At 43.4% G+C, this 17,278-nt stretch overlaps 1 protein-coding gene across 2 annotated transcripts in view; it reads left to right on the forward strand.

The window, feature by feature from the left end:
• The first annotated feature begins 684 nt into the window (after positions 1 to 684).
• The window catches only part of DCP2 (decapping mRNA 2), a 32,435-nt gene continuing 15,841 nt past the window's right edge, over positions 685 to 17,278 (forward strand). For both annotated transcript variants that reach the window (XM_080920463.1, XM_080920464.1), the window contains exons 1-4: positions 685 to 757; positions 11,570 to 11,721; positions 15,197 to 15,324; positions 15,887 to 15,985. In XM_080920463.1, coding sequence (XP_080776589.1) covers positions 705 to 757; positions 11,570 to 11,721; positions 15,197 to 15,324; positions 15,887 to 15,985 — 432 coding nt within the window. In that variant the 5' untranslated portion in view covers positions 685 to 704. The remainder of the gene's footprint in view (positions 758 to 11,569; positions 11,722 to 15,196; positions 15,325 to 15,886; positions 15,986 to 17,278) is intronic.

A 17,278-nucleotide genomic window follows, 5' to 3' on the forward strand; every position in this document is an offset into this window, starting at 1 on the left:
GTTAGAGGCCGGACTGGTCTACAGAGAGAGTTTCAGGAGCTCAAAAACAATCAAAGAATTGGTAGTGGGGTAGGCCTATGTGGTGAGGCCCTATCTGCCAACAAAAATCGGATTAAGATCTTTTCCGGGGGTTGGCATTTGGCTTAAAGGTAATAAAATACTGTGGTGAGCCTGTGTGCTTGGTGAGTGCAATCGCGGATACCCCCTTCTGTTTAAACGCTCTGGGTTTGCCGCCTGTTCAGTCACTTATTATCATTAGGTTAGAGCCACTGTGACAAAGCGTGAGATGCTGGGGAGTGTACGTGAAAGAGAAATGTCCTAGAATAGGAGCTCAAAACTTCCCACTAGTATAGTAGAAAGCACACAAGACACGCAGGCGCAAACCCAACCCCTGTGCACTCAGTCAAAGGTGGCGGGAAGTTGGTCTTATGAGCAGGAACTGAGCAACGTGAAGACCGATTGGAGGCCACAAACCAATAAACAAACGTCTCATTGGCGAAGGGCGCGCAGGCGCGAGTCCCTCAGCTTTACATTGGGCCTTTCACGCAGAGGGGGCGTGTCTCCAGGGCTCCGCCCCTCGCCTCGACCCAGCCTCGGGGTCCAGGCAGAGGGTTCCAGTGGTCCGCGAGCCCTTACCTCTGTGCTTTTCTACGGTACCGGCTGCGGGGAGCCGGGATGAGCTGCGCCTGCTGCGGGTCCTCATTATGGAGACCAAACGCCTGGAGATTCCCAGCAGCGTCCTGGATGATCTCTGCAGGTACTAGCGGTTCACCCTCGCCTCCGCATTCCCTCACCCCAGGGGCGGCCCCGACCTCTGTTCTCCCTCCCCCTCTCCTTGGTTCCGCTTTGCTCTTCAACCTCGGTTGTCCCTTTCCATTCCCGGGTTCTACTTTGCGCCCCCGGCTCCCCACCAGTCCCGGGTCTCAGCACTGAACCCGGGCCTCGGCTCGCCCTCCTTGTCCCCGGGCCCCTCTTTTCGCCCTGGCCTTGATTCTCCATTCCCGGATATCGCTTTGCGTCCTCGGCCTCAGCTCTCCTGCATTCCCGGGTCCCGGTTTGCGCCCCCGGTCCTAGCTCTTCCGTTTTCCCCGGGTCCTTTGCGCCCCCGGCCCCTATTATTCCCCATCCCTGCGGCTGGGCCCCTCTCTTTTTCCAGCCCCGGGTCCTTGCAGTCTACACCTCGGCACTCCGTTTCCCTTGGTCCCGCTTGCCCGCCCTGCTCGCCAGTGCCCGACACCCATTCAGTTCCCAAAGTCTTTCAGTTTCTGTTTCTCTTATCTCTTCCACCTTGGAGCACCACAGAACCTCATTTCCACTTCAACTATTCTGCTTTTCCTGCAAGTGAATCCCCTTCGCCCAAACCTGAATTCCCTTGTGGTTTTCTGCCCTGTTCCTTCTTTGAAGTGTGTGTGGGGGCTTTTTGTTTTTTCCTGCCTCTAACTTTAACCTGTGTCTTTCTTCCTCCTCCCTTTGTCTTTTCTCCACGTAGGTAGAATCCACTTTTAATTTCAGTTCTACGATCTCAGGTACCTGGATCAACACAGGGAGCAATTTTCTAGCTTAAGCTTTTCTTCTCTGCATGTTTACCCTTGCGGTTTTTTTTTTTTTTTTTTTTTTTTGTAAAGAATTAATTATTCTTTCTAGAACTTACCCGGATTTATCTTTGAGAACGAGAGGAACAATCCAAGAGTTCCTTCCCTTTAATCTCTTGATTTTTCCACTTACTTGTAAGGAAATGGTCACCCGTGGGTCTTCACAGGAGTGAATTTCTGCGTTCTTGTCAACAGTAATTGTAGTCAGCCGAAAACATGTTCATGATACTTCTTTGTCGAAGTAAAGTTCCTGGTGCGTTGTTATGAAGTCATTGCTAGTTTATTTGGACTGTGAAATAACTTACTAAGATTGCAAATGATGGTTCTGTATTCACTTTTAGTAACTGATTACCTGGGTTTAAAAGTGAAACTCAGTGGTTGTTCCACATTCAAGCTGTTTGCATTTCTATTTTTTAAGTATTTGTTTTATTTCTAATTATTGGAGGCAGGGGACATGTCTATAGGTATCTGCCCAGGCCAAAGGAGGATGTCTAATACCTGAAATTGAAGGTAGGATCCCTGCATGTGGCTGCTAAACCTGAGTGTTTTTCTAGACCCCCCCAAGCGCTCTGAGTTATTTTAAGGAACGAAATATGCTTGTGAAGTTTTTACTAGTGTTCCTCTCACATGTATTGAATGAAATTGGTACAGTGATTTCTACCTTCACCTGGACAAACAGATATAAGGATTAATTTATACAGGGACACATCCTAATTTTGAAAACCAAGATTTGAAATTTTTCCTTTCCTCTGTATCATGTGAGTGTAATAAAAAAGTCTAAATCAAGCACTTAAAGCGTCGCAGGTGTATGCGCAAAGTACATGCACAGGTTAATTGTAGTTAATAAGCTCTTACTACTTAGTGTTCTCCCAGCACCTGCGTGGTGGTTCACAGCTGTCCATAACTCCAGCTTTTTAGCTATCTGATTTCCTCTTCTGAATGATGTGGGCACCAGGCATGCCTGTGGTACACATAATACATGCATGCAAGCAAAACCATGTATGTGCATAACTTTTAAGTCTGATTTTTAAAAAAAAAGATTTTAAAGTTGTAACTCTTTGGATCTGGGAGAAATACATTTTTGACATATAGTACATTCACTTGAGTCTATAAAAGTTACAAGGAATTTATTTTCTGTATTTCTAAATTTCGTAAGAAAATAGCTTAATGCATGGATGCAGATTTATCACTACAAGAATTTGAGTCTGAAGTGGGACTACTGGGCTGTAATTTTTGTTATGTTTCCCAGTTTACTTGTTTTTCCACAGATGCATGTTTTTTTATAATTAGGAAAAAGTCAAGGAGTTTGGGGAAGTGAGTGATTATGTGTGAGTTAGTAAGGATTAAAGACAACAAAGGATCAGATTACTTTCCACTGTTTTACAGGCATCTACAACTAGTCTTCCTAAAAGTTTCCAGGCTAGTCTCTCTTACCTGGGATTTCATCATCTGAAGAAGTGATGTCAGCTGCTGTGATTGTAGTGTGACTCTCTTCACCAAATAATTACATCCTGTTGTACAGACAGCATGTTAGCTGATAAGTGTTGAAGCCATTGGTTCTGGCTGCTTCCTTATATTACATTTTATTATACACTGATCTTTTTTTTTTAAGCAGAGTGATATGTTCAGCTGTTGGGGCTAGATGCTTGATAAACTAGTTACTAAGCCAGCTGACCATTTTTTCAGTTGGTAAAAGTAACAGTTTTCAAGTTGCGATTTGTCTCTCTCTCTTGATCTTAGTTTTGTTCTGTGAGGTTGCTGCTGTCCTTCCACTTTACATGGGTTCCTGGGATCTAACTGGGGTCCCCAGGTTTGCACCATGCTGGCCTAGTTCTCTCCCCAGACCTCCAGTTGGATATTTTACACCATTGGATTTTGGTTCTCTAGTACATGCTTCTCAACCCTCCTAATGCCACAGCCCTTCAACACCGTTCCTCGTGTTGTGACTCCCAACCGTCAGCTTAACTTTTTCCTATTTCATAAGTGTAATTTTTAATTTTGCTACTGTGAAGAATCATAATGTGAACATCAGATGTGCAACCCCAAAGGGGTTGTAACCTATAGGTTGAGAGCTGCAACCCAGCACATCTACCCTGCTACTGTGTCCACAATTGGAGTTTCCTCGAATCCTTCTACCCCTATCTCATTTGCTTCGTGAGTATATCTAAACCTCAGTTATAGTATGTGCTCTGTGGGATCTGTTTTTTTATAAACTTCCCATTGTGCTGAGAGACGATTCTATGCAGGAGGTGTGAGGCTAAGATAGTTATTAGCCCAAACAGACAGGTTTTGTTTTATTCAAGAAAATTATACTGCAGAAACAGAAATTGAATATTGTGAGTTCTTAGAGGAATCTCCCCAAAAGGGAATCAGAATTCTTTTGTTATAGTTAACCTTTGCTGTGCTGTTCGTGTGATGTCCATATCTAGGTGGAAATGTGGACATTTTACTGTCTTGTTGAGTAGTAGACAAAGGATTTTGAGATAGGGTGTCATACATGCTCTGCTGATCTCCCACTTCATGACTGACATAGTGTCATGTATATTAGGTTAGTCTTCAGCATCATATAGCTAAAGATAGCACTTGTGTTCTCCTGCTGCTTCTGCCTCAGTGGCAAACGTGCTACCCCGCCTCTTTATTTAGTAGTATATTTTATAGCATTAGTTGTCTTTCTTGTGACTGGCCATCTGGGATAAGGAGCCAAAAGTCCCTAGGAGTTTCACAAGCCAGGCTCCAGGTAGTCAAGGATATATATATATATGTATGTATGTATGTATGTATGTATGTATATACGTATATATATGTGTATATATACACGTGTATATATATACGTATATATACGTATATATATATATATACACACACATGTGTGCATATGGTCTGGAATTGAGAGATACTTAGAGCTTTGTCACACATGCCTGTGTTTGAGGGTGTTTTTTTCTCTAACAGGAGGGTGAAGTTGCATGATGTACAAGTGTCTTTGGAAAGGAGGACTTTCTCATGGCAGGTGGATGGCCTTAATGTAAATTAGAGCCTAGTTGAAGAGGCCACCATTTTCCAAGACTGTACTCTGAGCTGTGTGTGTGAAAGCACAATAGCATTTGTTATCGGTAGTAAGTGTTAGGGGTGATAGGTCCAGGGCCTTCTGGAGATGATGTAGGGAAGGAAGCTGTGTGTATGGGATGGAAGTAGGGGTTCTTTAGGAGAAACGTTCATAAACGTGGCCATAATGGCAAAAGTGGGCTAGGGAGGGCCTGGAGAGATGGCTCGGTAGTTAAGAGAACTTGTTGCCCTTCCAGAAGACCAGGTGAAAATCTCAGTACCCACATGGCTATTAATGAGTTCCAGAGAATCTGATGCTATCTCCTGGCATGTGAGCTCTGCATGAATGTGCACAGTCTTATGTGCACGTTCCATAGTTCATTGCCTAGCCCACAAGTAAGAGACTCTGTTATCAAGAAATAAGGTAGGAAGCTGGGTGTGGTGGGGCACATCCTTAATCCCAGCATATGGTAAGATCTAGGACAGCCAGAGTTACATAGGGAGACCCTGTCTCACAACAAAACAGAAAGGTGACACTTGATGTCAACCTCTGCCCTGCACACACACCTGTGCACATCACATGTATAGAGTCACATCATACGATTGCTTTAGGAAGGCAGGTAGAAAGTATGATGAAACTGATTGTGAAGATGAGGAAAAAAAAAAAAACATGTGCAGTAGGATAGCCCAGTGATGTCTGAGTTAAATGGTGACTTTTGGTCCAGAATGGTCTACAGTTTTCCTGAGGGAAGAGGAATGTCCTACACTGTGTTGGGTCTTAGAGGATGTTTTGGGAATGAGAGGCGATAGCTTATAAAACTATACCACAGAATTCAGAAAAACGGGAGAATAAATCCTGGCAAAGCTACAGGTTTACCTAGGTCTGGCCAAAAGATTAGACAGGGATCTCCAAGGCTCTCCTGGTATTTGGCAATTTGTGAGCTTCAGGTAATGGAGGCATGTGTGTGGCCCAAGTGGTGATCGGCACTTGGACACATGAGCAGGACTTGATTAAATCTAGTCCACAGGTTCCAGTGGGCTTTTACCCTGTGAAAAGGGTTTAAATTACCCCAAGGGCAGGAATGAGTTTTACAGTGATGTGACATCTGAGAAGTGTAGACTAAGACTGTTAGTCTCAAGTGGGAGTTTGGGGAGAGATCTCTTAGGAGTTGGAGTGGTCCTTGCAGTCTTCCTAGCATACTGAGGATGGCAGAGGTCCTGAGGGAAACTGAAGGTTGAGTTTTCTTCACTCTGAGTGAAATGAACATGAAAGACAGGCCAGACTACTGACAGACTACAGTGATCTGGGAAGCCAGAGCAAGGAAGGATGTGTTTGTTCCCTGAGGACAGTGGTTACCTCCGAGGCCCTTGAATTTTACTGGAAAATGGCTCTGTCCCTTCGGTGATGGGACTTACCGGAAATAATGAGTCCCTAGACTGGAGGCATAGACGCTTGCTAGTCTTCTCCCACAGAGTTCCATTAGAGTCTCAAGATTGTCCTGACAGCAGGTAGTAGCAGCTTTAGAAGTGAATATCAAAGCCTGAAGAATGTGCATGAAAAGAGAGAGACTCAGACTTTGGAGTGATGCTGACTTCCAGTGTGTGGCCCTTCCTTTGGGAAGACTCAGAAAACCTGCTTATTTTCTGGGCTTTGAAACCATCCCTCTGAGTGGTCATGAAGTCTTGGTCTATAAAAAGCCTTTGGGCCTTGTAAGGGAGTATATTGTGGGCATGGGCTTGGGAGCTAAGGCAGTGGAGAATGGAAGTCCAGCTGCCTGTTGCTCTGTCTGGGTGCTGTCTTGAGGCATCTTGGAATGATCTTTTTGATGGGACTTGCTCTGAATGCTGCCTCAGTTGGAAGCTAGGAGGCTTATACTAGGGCCAAAATCTCATAGATGTGTGGTTTTGTTATTTTTCTGTTGCTATGATAAAACACGTTGACTTTTCTTATATAGAGGGAATTTGGTTTCTTTGGTTAGCTGCTCTTCAGGGGTGATGTTTACGGTGGAGTGGAAGTGGCAGACGGTAGGCAGTGTAGAGAGCCAACTTGAAATGGCACAACTCTCAAGTTCTGCCTCCATACTTTGTTACATACTTTGTCCAGCAAGGTCACACGAAACAAGGTCATGGGAACAAAGACCACGCGTTAAATATCTGAGCCTATGGGGGACATTCTCATTCAAACCACCACAGCATATTAAACATCCTGTGTAGGGCAGTGAACGGGCCGTTTATTCCTGTTCATCTGGAGAGCATAAGCTAAATTGTGTAAACATTGTCATTTGTGCCCCAGCTGGAAACCCTAGTGAGAGCAATTAGTTCTGCCTTTAAGGCTAATGTGGATGTACCCAGAGGGCTCCTGTGGCCTGTGCTTTCCTGAGGCTTACTGTCAAAAACCCTGAAGGTCTGCATCCTATATCTGTGAACCAGGGATCCTCCACTGGGAACATGGAGAACCTTGTAGATCAGGTCTAGTACCACAGGTAGGATCTTACCTTCACACAGGTTTATTGAGAGAGACCTTGGGGTTAGGATATAGTAATCTCGTAGCAGAACTTAAAGTTTACCAGGGGGGGGGGTTTGTGGTCTGCTCTGGGTCATTAAAGAGTCTGTTACATGAGACAGTGCAAGGCCCACTAGGAACTGAAAGCTTAACTCCAGGATCTTCTAGTGATAACATGGAAATCATCATTCTCTGTCTACAGTTTAGAGGCTTTCCATCAAGAGCTAACCTTGGTCAGTGCACCGAGGCAGGGGAGTTCTCCCATGCCCCCCAGATGTAATGACCCTTGGAGGGCCCCCAAATTCACAGCACTGAGTTAAACTCTTACCACCACCACTTCAACTCTTGCTCACAGAAGAAAGGGTTTAGTAAGAATATAGCAAGCCAGTGTTGGGGTGAGTGTTCAAGGAGGTCCAGGGCCCACATCATGGCAGAGTCTTATCTAATGGTTTCTTCTCGGGTCTCCTCTAGGTCTCATAGCAGGGTCTAGCTATTCGTCTGAACTGGACATTGCAGAATTTTTAAAAATTGTGTCAAACCTAAAAAGGTCTTTAGTAGTTTTCTGAATGAGGTCGCAGTAGTTAAAATGAGACCCTTGTGATATACTAAAAAGGTTCCTTGTGCCTGAGAGTACTTCTTACAGGGACAATCAGATGGAGCCTGTTGAAACCTTACAGCTACAGAAGGCCAGTTTTTGAAGAATCAGACAGTTTTCCTCTCAGGTGAGGATGTTAGGGCTACAGGTGAATTGCTCGATCATCTTTTTGTACTGAAGGAGGCTACTCCCAGTGTAAGGGAGAGAGTCAGATCTTTGGTGGGGGCCATCCTTAAACTAAAAGCTCTCCTATGCTACCAAGTAATCTGGGCACCAAGAAGTCCTGAGATTTGGAAGTAGCCAAGAACTTTGTCTAGGAATACAAATGAGAATGTCCCTTGGGTCATTGTCTGGAGAGGGTTATCTGGAGGAGGAGTGAGGATTGTTAGGAGCACAGTCATATTTGTGGCCCTCAGACAGCTGGGGGACCCTACTCTACTGTACTTATACCTAAAGGATATACTATCCATTATTTCTGATTAATAAATTCACTAACTTTGCTTTACTCTGGCTAGTCATCAGGTTTTTTATGTGGTACAGTCAAGGCCCCAACTCTTAAGTGGTGACCCTTATGGAGCCCCAGGCTCTATTTTTTAGCCCTCCAGCCATTGAAGTGACAGGAACTGATTGGAGAGAACAGGGAAGGGCGATGATAATGATTAACTGAGAGAGAAAAGACAGTACAGGAAGCGGTCACAGGCAACCTTGGTGTGGTTCTAAATTGCATTTTCTGACTTGTGTAAAGACAGCATGGTGATCTGTCAGAAGGGAACAGTCTTTGGAAGGTCTTCTCCATGGCTTCAGTTAGTGTTGTAGAATCAGCTGACACCGTCAAGCAGCATAAACCAGGTGAGCAGTGGGTTCATAGGCAAGGGGCCTGAGGGAAGAATGAAGAGTGGCCTTTCTGTTTTGAAGTTTTCTCCTTGCCTGACAGCACCGAGGTGAAAGTTCTAGAAGACTAATCAGTAAATGTGTATTAGTTTACGTATAAGAAGGGGGCTTCTTATTTTCTCATTTCCTTATTGAAACTAGCCTTTGGCAGTTTGGCTGTACTGTCTCCTAGTTTCTAGGAAGTTCAGAAAGCAGTGTGGTGTAGCTTTGGTGCTTCCATTTCATGCATTCAGAATGCTAGTACAGAAGTTCAGCTGCAAACAGTGGTCTCCCATAACCTGTCTTTATTAGCACATCTAATGCAGAAAGTCTCTACTGGATGTAACACACGCACATGGGCGCATACATGTCTCAGGGACATTTGTCGGTGTCTGGAGATGGTTTGGTTGTGGCAGCTTGGCAGGTAGTATACTCATGTGGACATGGTGCTGAACACTCTTGCTAGACCTGCCTGCTCTGAGAGATCAGCAGTGCCGCGCACCAGCAGCGATGACACACATTTAATCCCAGCACTCTGGAGGCAGAGACAGGCATGTGGATCTCTGAGTCTCAGGCCAGACTGATTTACAAAGCAGACCAAGGGCCAGCCTGGGCTACATGGTGAGACCCTGTCTCAGAACAACAGAGAAGCAAAGCCACCAAACTAGACGGTGCTTTGTTGAAAGAATGGGAAGAAGGAATGGCCTAGGACAGGTGTAGTGAGTTGATCCTCCTGTTGTGGAAGCTGTTCTAGGCCGAATCTAGAAGAGAAGCAGCAGTTTGAGTTAGACACTAGCCAGGCAGAAGGTCTGGTTTCTACAGTGCACTTTTCTCTCTGCCACCTAGTGGCCAGTCAGGGATTTGGCCAGCAATTTTTCTCAATTCACTAAAAGATAAGTGGCTGCTCCTACTCTAATCTGAGCCTGTGCAGAATAAACCTCAGTGCCCATACACAATTTTATGGGCCCCTTTCCCAGGAATATCCTCCCCTACTTCTGCATTACTGGGCAGTCCTATGCACTGAGCTTTAGAAGGACCTTACCTTGTCTGTCAGATTCTGTGACCCAGGAAGAGACTTTGTCAGACTTTTGGACACCCACCAGTGTCCCCAGTTACAGCAGGGTATACTGAGGAGTGTGGATCTTTTACAAGCTTCCTCCTGTGTGAATTCACTTTTCAGAAGAGTGTAAAATTAGTTATTTTATGTATTTTGGCCAGGTTCCATGGCTGTGTCTTATGGCAGAGATCAGCCTAAACATTTAAAAGGTAAATTACAACTGTCAGTATACTGTATACCATCATTGAACAAATTTGGGTATTTTGTGAGTCTGAGAGAGCATAAACGTGTTCAGAGGAGTCTAGTGCACTTGCATGGGGAAGGTAGTGTTTCTGAGTCCCTAGGGATGAGTCTGAGGTGAGGGTGGAGGGAATAAACAGGTGTGCTCAGAGCCTCTTGAACTCTACGGATCGCTATCTCTTTATTGATCCATCTGTCATATGTTTGTGCTCTTGTTGATGTATTTGAATGTGACACTGATGTTAAAATTTTAGAATATTTTTTTTGATTTGATTTGAAATTTGAGAACAGAAAAACCACTTGGCATCATAGCAAATAAATAATGCAATTAAAAATTATCCAAAAGGCCAGCGCATTTAGGTCATTTAGTTGAATTTGCTTCTAATGCTTGAAGGACAAAGGAGTTCCTAAAATGCTCAACTGAAAGAAGGAATTTGTGAATGTTTCACACCTGCTGGCATTTATGCTCTCTTAGATTTGTGTTCCAGATCGCATTGTATCACCTTTATACAACTGCTGTGTGCTCCTGTATGAGCACACACACAAATACTTTTCCCTCCTTTCTTGGTGAGTTTTAAGAAGTCATTTTGGGTTTTAGGGAGTATTTGGAAGTTAGTGTGGGTCAAGGCTCTGTAGTTAGGCTTTTTGGGAAATCTCCCATGGCTGTCTCTTGTTTATATCTGGGTACTACGTGGATATCAGATACTCCTCCTGGATTATAATGACACTTGTGTATTCTTGGACTTCAGAAGAAATCCCAATAGTTTCCTTGCTTGCTTTTATTTGCTAGGAGGCCCATAAGTTAGTTTGGGAACTGTAGCAACACAGTTCTTCAAAATTTTTTCTACAGGTCCTGTTTTGAGCCAGTCCTTGCAACCCTGCTGCCTCAGTCTTCCTAGTGGCGTGGTCCAGACACTGCACCACCACACCCCGCTCACAACACTCTTGCTGGCAGCTCTCATCCGAAATATTCAGGGCTGCTCTGTTGCTGTAGTTGGTAATTAGTTAATCCACTCTAATATCCCTGGTAGTTGCTGCTAGCTACTGCCCCAATGTTGTGGAAGAAAGACACATACACACAGCCTTCTATTTTAGTATGTCTTAATCCGCTCAATGGTTGGGCCACTCCAAAACTTCCACATTGCTAACACCTCCCCTCCCATACTCCTGAGTTATTACTTACTAAGATCTATATTCCATCTTTGCTACCTTAGAGGAGGAGTGGCTCCTTCCTGGCTCTTAAATGATTGGTATGCTTTCTCTTCTGCTGCTTTCAAGGATGGATCTTATCCCTGGCATGGCAATCCCTTTTCCTCACCAAACTCACCCCACCCCACCCCCCCCAGACCCAGCCTCCTGTGTTTCTTGCCTGGGAATCCAGAGACAGTCCAGCCTTTGTCTCCCAGCCCGGTCATTGGTCGACAGCAACTGTATTTACCAAACAAAGCCAACTGGGGAGAGGGACCCTGGGCATCTTTACATCCAGGCATAAGAATTCCCATGTAATTTATTTATTATGTTATACGTATTATAACATAATATAAATGATAACCCAAATCCACAACACTGCTCCTGTTCTCCTTTCTTAGTTGGTGGGTGGGGTAAGGAAGTAAATATATTAAACTGTAATAATTTGTAGTTATAATTTCTGTATGTTTTTGGTTTGGCAGCCGATTTATTTTGCATATTCCCAGTGAAGAAAGAGACAATGCAATTCGAGTGTGCTTCCAGATTGAACTCGCCCATTGGTTTTACTTGGATTTCTACATGCAGAACACACCAGGATTACCTCAGTGTGGGATAAGAGACTTTGCCAAAGCTGATATCCTTTTTGTTGCCACAGTGATTTTCTTTGATTCTTTCTAATAAAATACGTTTACACAAATTTCCCTTTTTTCTTTGAGTGTTTGTAACTCGTTGGTAGCACATGATGAAGTAGACGTGAGGCTGTTGTGCTCTTGTTTTTCACAGCACTGAAGTGTATAGTGTGTAGGCGTGTATTAGAGTCGATTTCCCTTTATAAAGAGGTAGGCTGTTTCTGGAACAGTTGTGATTTTTGCTCCACTCTTGGTATTTCATGAATCAAATGATCAGATCAAAGAAGCTTTTCTTCCTATATAGGACATAGCTTAGTCATATGTAGTGGCTCATCCAGTTAATTGCAGCACTTGAGGCAGAGGCAGGTGCATCTCTGAGTTTCAGAATGATAGCCTGGTCTACAGACCAAGCTCCAGGACAGCCAGGGCTACATAGGAAAGCCCTGCCCCAAAAACAGGAAAAAAAAAAAAAAAAAAAAAAAAAATATATATATATATATATATATATATATATATATATATATATATATTAATGTAGTAGTTATGGATGTCTAAAATTATCAAACTGTCTACATAGCAAAAAATATGGGTTGTTGTATTAAATGCTCTTAGAATTTAGAAGTAGGATAGAAAGATTTTAGACAAAGCCATTTATAAAGGAGATATAGCGTGTTCTGTGTAGAGTTAAAAAAATAATTTGTGCCAAGTGAGGGATTCTCGTAGGTCCATAGTGGAAGTGGGTGGAAGAACCTGTGGTGGGGTTGGAGCTCTTAAATCATGATTGGGGTGACTTTCCTTATTTGGTAGATACTGTTCTTAGCCATTCACTGTGTACTGAGTGAGTTTGTCCCTACAAGTTCAACTTGTTAAAGGTATCCTTAGAACAGATACAAATGACCCCAAATACCAGACTACTAATTCCCTGATTCTTCCCACACCCATAACATAAGGGATTCCTGCGGCTCCATAGAAAATGGATAACATACTGTCTGGAGATGTTGACATGGCCAGCGTTTGAGCTCATCATGTGAAAATGATACCAAGATGTGTTTGGTTGGGGACCTGAGCCACAGGCAAGCACTAGGACTTAAGACAGGAGTAGTGATCTGAGCCGAGGTTATAGGGTCCAGAAACAACAGTCAAAACAAGTATGGAGGACACGTGGTTGAATAGATGTGTAGAAAAGAGGATCAGACTGAATACTATTTTTGCTAAAGGCATGATGGCTGGTTCTGTACAGAAGAAAGATCTTGCTTTTAGGAGTTAATCCAGCTATGGGAATCCCTTGTTTTGGTCATCTTGTGTATACTTAGCAGTTTTTCCAAACAGCTGTATTTTCTTGAGTTTCTGAATGAGAATTTGCTTATGAGTACATGTGAGTTTTATACTTAGCCTTAGTGTTACAGATACCAAGACCTTGTTGCATTATTTTTTTACTCTTGTTACATGGAAAATATACCTTTATTGAGAAGGAACTTGGCTTTGTTAGATAATTAAATGGTTATTATGAGCCAGCCGTTTTGCAGTGAACAAGGTAGGCTTAACAGTTAGGGTCATGAGAGACAGGAAAATGCTCTGAGGGTGGCAGAGTTTCATAGTAGTCAGAGAACAGAGAGACCATTGCAAATTCAGATCGAGGGCCCAGAGATCCACCTCTAACTTGGCTGGTGGAGATCATGAAGCTTTAAAAATTTTTGTACTCCCACTTCCCTTTATCTAATACATAAGTGAACGTTGCCTAATCTAAGAGTATGTTTAGAAATCAGGTCACTTGTATGTGTGATTAGGACAGACCCATTATCTAGGAAACAATAAGTGTTAAGGACTGTGAAAACAAGGTATTTTGAGGTTAGATAGAAGTCTGCTCATTTTGGAAGAAGAACTTGAGGAAGTGAAAAAAATGTTTCGGAGTCCGTGGAAAAGAGTGAGACACTGGCAACTCAGCTGAGCTCTGGGGACTGAGGACATGTTCGAAAAAGAAGCTGGGGTCCTCCTGGGAGTTTGTTTTGTTGGGTTTTGTTTTAGTTAAACTCTTCATTAGGGTGCAGAATCAACTTACAGAGTTGAATGTTAAGAATGTTAGGGTTTTGTTGTTAATTGGATGTCTTTACAACAGTTTTATTGAAGACGTGATTTCGGTATCTTGCTCTCTGAGGTGTTCATGGGATAGCTAAGGCATCTGGCCTCAGCCTTGAGGTGCGAAATAACCAAATGGAGCCTGTGTTTGTCTTTTCGTTACGATGTCAGTTGATTGGCCTTTTTACTTCTTACTCATCTAAAAAACTAAACTTTAAAATATGTAATGGAGCTCATAAGATTTTATTTATGAGATGAATTAAACATGACTTCGTTTTGACCAAATGTCTTAGTGCTGTAAAGGATAGGGCTGGCTTTCTGCTCCTTCTGCAGAGTCCTCCTTTCTCTTTTGTTTTACTCTTAAGACACCGCTCATGGATTTGGCTTCTGTTATTACCTGCAGGGATTAAACTAGTGTTAGTCCCATCGTGGCCTGTGCTGCCATTGTACACAATTGACATTGTCACATGCTTGTGGAGTTGACATCAGAATAAAAACAATATGCAAGTCTGTAAGGACCATTACAGAGGTTGATAAACTGTCATAAGTGAACGGCGTCATCCTCTTTCTGCGATGGGGTTCTTGATGGTGTGCACCATCGAAAGACCTAGCTTATGGTTGTAGAGATTTTGTAAGTTTTAATATTTTACACCGTTTTGTTCCTTAGGTACATACTTTATTTCCTGTGAAACTGACACCCAAGTTTTCCTTCATAAACTTGAGTTAGGCTAGTCGTTAGTGTTCACAGTCAGAAATGAACACGTGTGTGTGTGTGTGTGTGTGTGTGTGTGTGTGTGTGTGTGTGTGTGTGGCAGAGAGCATCAGGGTGTACAGTGTCCCTCACCTGCTTCCCGGGGTTCTAGCGCTTTAACTCTTTATGTGCCTGGTGGCTGTTGGTAGGATGTGTGCGAGTTCCTCAGGCTGTCTCCTGTGGATCTGACACAGGTGACACTGAGTCGGAGCTTCTGCATTCCTGTCCAGCTCGGGAGTCTGGCACTGGTAATCTATCAGACAGGTAGCTTGCTTTGTGTCTAGGTTACATACAAAGTTAATGTTTCTCTCAATGGAAAGTGAGTGTGCTTGGGGGAACCGAAATAAACTGCAGGCTTGAATAATTTCATATGACTTAAGGTTGTTTTAATAGGTCTGTTTCTACATATAATTTTGTGGAGATTCTTTTTTTTTTTTTTTCTGTGTGTATGGGTGTCTGGAGGCCAGAAGTGGATCAGACCCCTTGTGGCTGGCTGCAGTAACACAGCTGTGAGCCACACGTGGGCGCTGGGAGCTGGTCTCTGGCTCTGCAGAGGACAGCTAGTGCTGGACACTGAGTGTTGCTCCAGCCCCTCGATGTCACTCCTTATTCCTTGTTAAGGGGAATGGAAGTTTCCTTAACGTTCTCCATACTCTTCAGTCACTGCCCATTTCTGCTGCCACAAGGTGAAGATGTGGAAAAGGTTTTGGATGAATGGAAGGAATATAAAATGGGAGTACCAACTTATGGTGCAATTATTCTCGATGAGACACTGGAGAATGTGAGTGTACCGGAACAACATTTTTAGTGCAGTGGTGACCGACTTAATCTCCATCCCGTTGACCAAGTTTTTTTTTTTTTATCTAATGTTCTAAATTGAGGTTTTAAAATACCCTTGGGTTCCTATTGTTAAAGAGCTAAATTTTGGATGCTTTGCCTGCATTCTGTGTCTTCTCCCCATTATTGACTCACTTCCGTCCTGATCACAGCCCCCTTTCCTCCCAGTGCCTCCCCTTACAGGTCCCTCTCCCCCTTCCATGTCTGAGAAGGGGCGGAGGTCCTTCCTGGATGCCGGCACATCCTGTATCTTAGTATGGTATACTTCCTATGGCTTAATGTAAAGATGTGTCATTTCATTGTTGAAACAGTAGGTTTTAAATACACAAGGTGTGTTTCTTCACTCTAGTATATTTGTATTCTTGGAAGATATTTAGGGCACATGCTCTACACAGTTTATTGGTAAATAATTACCATAAGTACAGAGAAATACCTTTCGTTGGGTGATGGAATGTGAGAAACCAGGTTTCTTTGCTTTTCTTTTTTGAATTTCTGCTTGTTCACAGGTACTGCTGGTTCAGGGGTACCTGGCAAAGTCAGGCTGGGGATTTCCAAAAGGAAAAGTTAATAAAGAAGAGGCGCCTCATGACTGTGCGGCTAGAGAGGTGAGTGCCTGCAGTATGGTCGGTAGCTTTCGATTCTTAAATCTGCACAGATCTACCCTTTTGGTCTCTGGGAAAAAATCCAGTGTTTTCCCAGAAATTGAATACATAGTTTAACTTAAGAGACAGACTTTGGGCTGGAGACAGTTAAGCTCACCAACTGCTCTTTCAGAGGACCGGGGTTTCCCTTCCAGCACCTACAGTGCTGCCTTGCAGCCTTTAGTAACTCCAGACCGTGCCCTGTGCTGGCCCGTGGTACCAAGCATGCATGTGTGGTACAGGCAGAACACGCATACACATAAAAATATGTAAATAAGATACTGAGCCCCACCTGTCTGTCTGTCTGTCTGTCTCAGTGGCTTTGCTTTTGGGGGCCATTCTTCCTCAGTGTGTAACTTTTAAAGCATCTATCTGGCTCTGTTCTTTATAATGGTGTCTTTCCACTTTTTGCTTTAAAATTGGATTTTCTTTTGGGAAAATACATCAACTTGTAACTATATTCTTCTCTAGAAATTTACATTTTTCTCTTCAGAATTCATTCTAGCTTTATACTTGGCCTATAAGATAAAAGTTTTTAAAATCCTACCCCACTTCCAGCTTAGCTGTTAAAGGACAGGGACTTATTTCTTGTCTTTTGAATTTGATTATTTCCAAAATTTGACTAAAATTATTCCTACCCAAACCATCCCCGCTGATCATGGCCCAAGCTCGGTGCATCAGAAATAAGTTAATGGAAGGACTGACTTTGGCTTTCACTCACAGCCTGGGTCCACCATGGCGAAGGTGTAGCAGGCACAGCATGGCTGGCTCCTGGTGTCTCTGCCTGCTCATGTGGCGAACCCCGGGGCTCAGCATGGTTGGAGTTAGGGGCTGGCTTAACCTTCAGAGGCTTGCTCACCTGGTCTACAGGCTCCACTAGCACCTGGAGGAGGAGGTCAAGTGCTTTGCTGAAGGCATCCCAGGTTCAGACTGAAACAATCTGAGCCAGGTTCAGAAGATCCTTTTTCTCTGACGTTCCGTTGCCTATTATTATCACTATAAGGACTGGGTTTCTCTGTAAAGTGAAATTCAGAATGAGTGATTTCTCCTTTACCTTGTTTAAAATTCCATTTACTGGTTAGCTCTAGTCCATAATGGTCCCTGAACTTAAACAGCATCTATTGTTTACCATTTTTGGCCTTAATTTATGGGTAGTCTGCAGTTGGCTCTTTATCCTATACCATATACCTGACCCTTGAAGTTTGTTCTAGTTTAGGCTGTGTTTATGTATAAGCCTAGGTACTTTGGACAAATCAT

This window comes from Micromys minutus (assembly GCF_963924665.1).
Source record: "Micromys minutus genome assembly, chromosome: 8".
Lineage (NCBI taxonomy): Eukaryota > Metazoa > Chordata > Mammalia > Rodentia > Muridae > Micromys > Micromys minutus.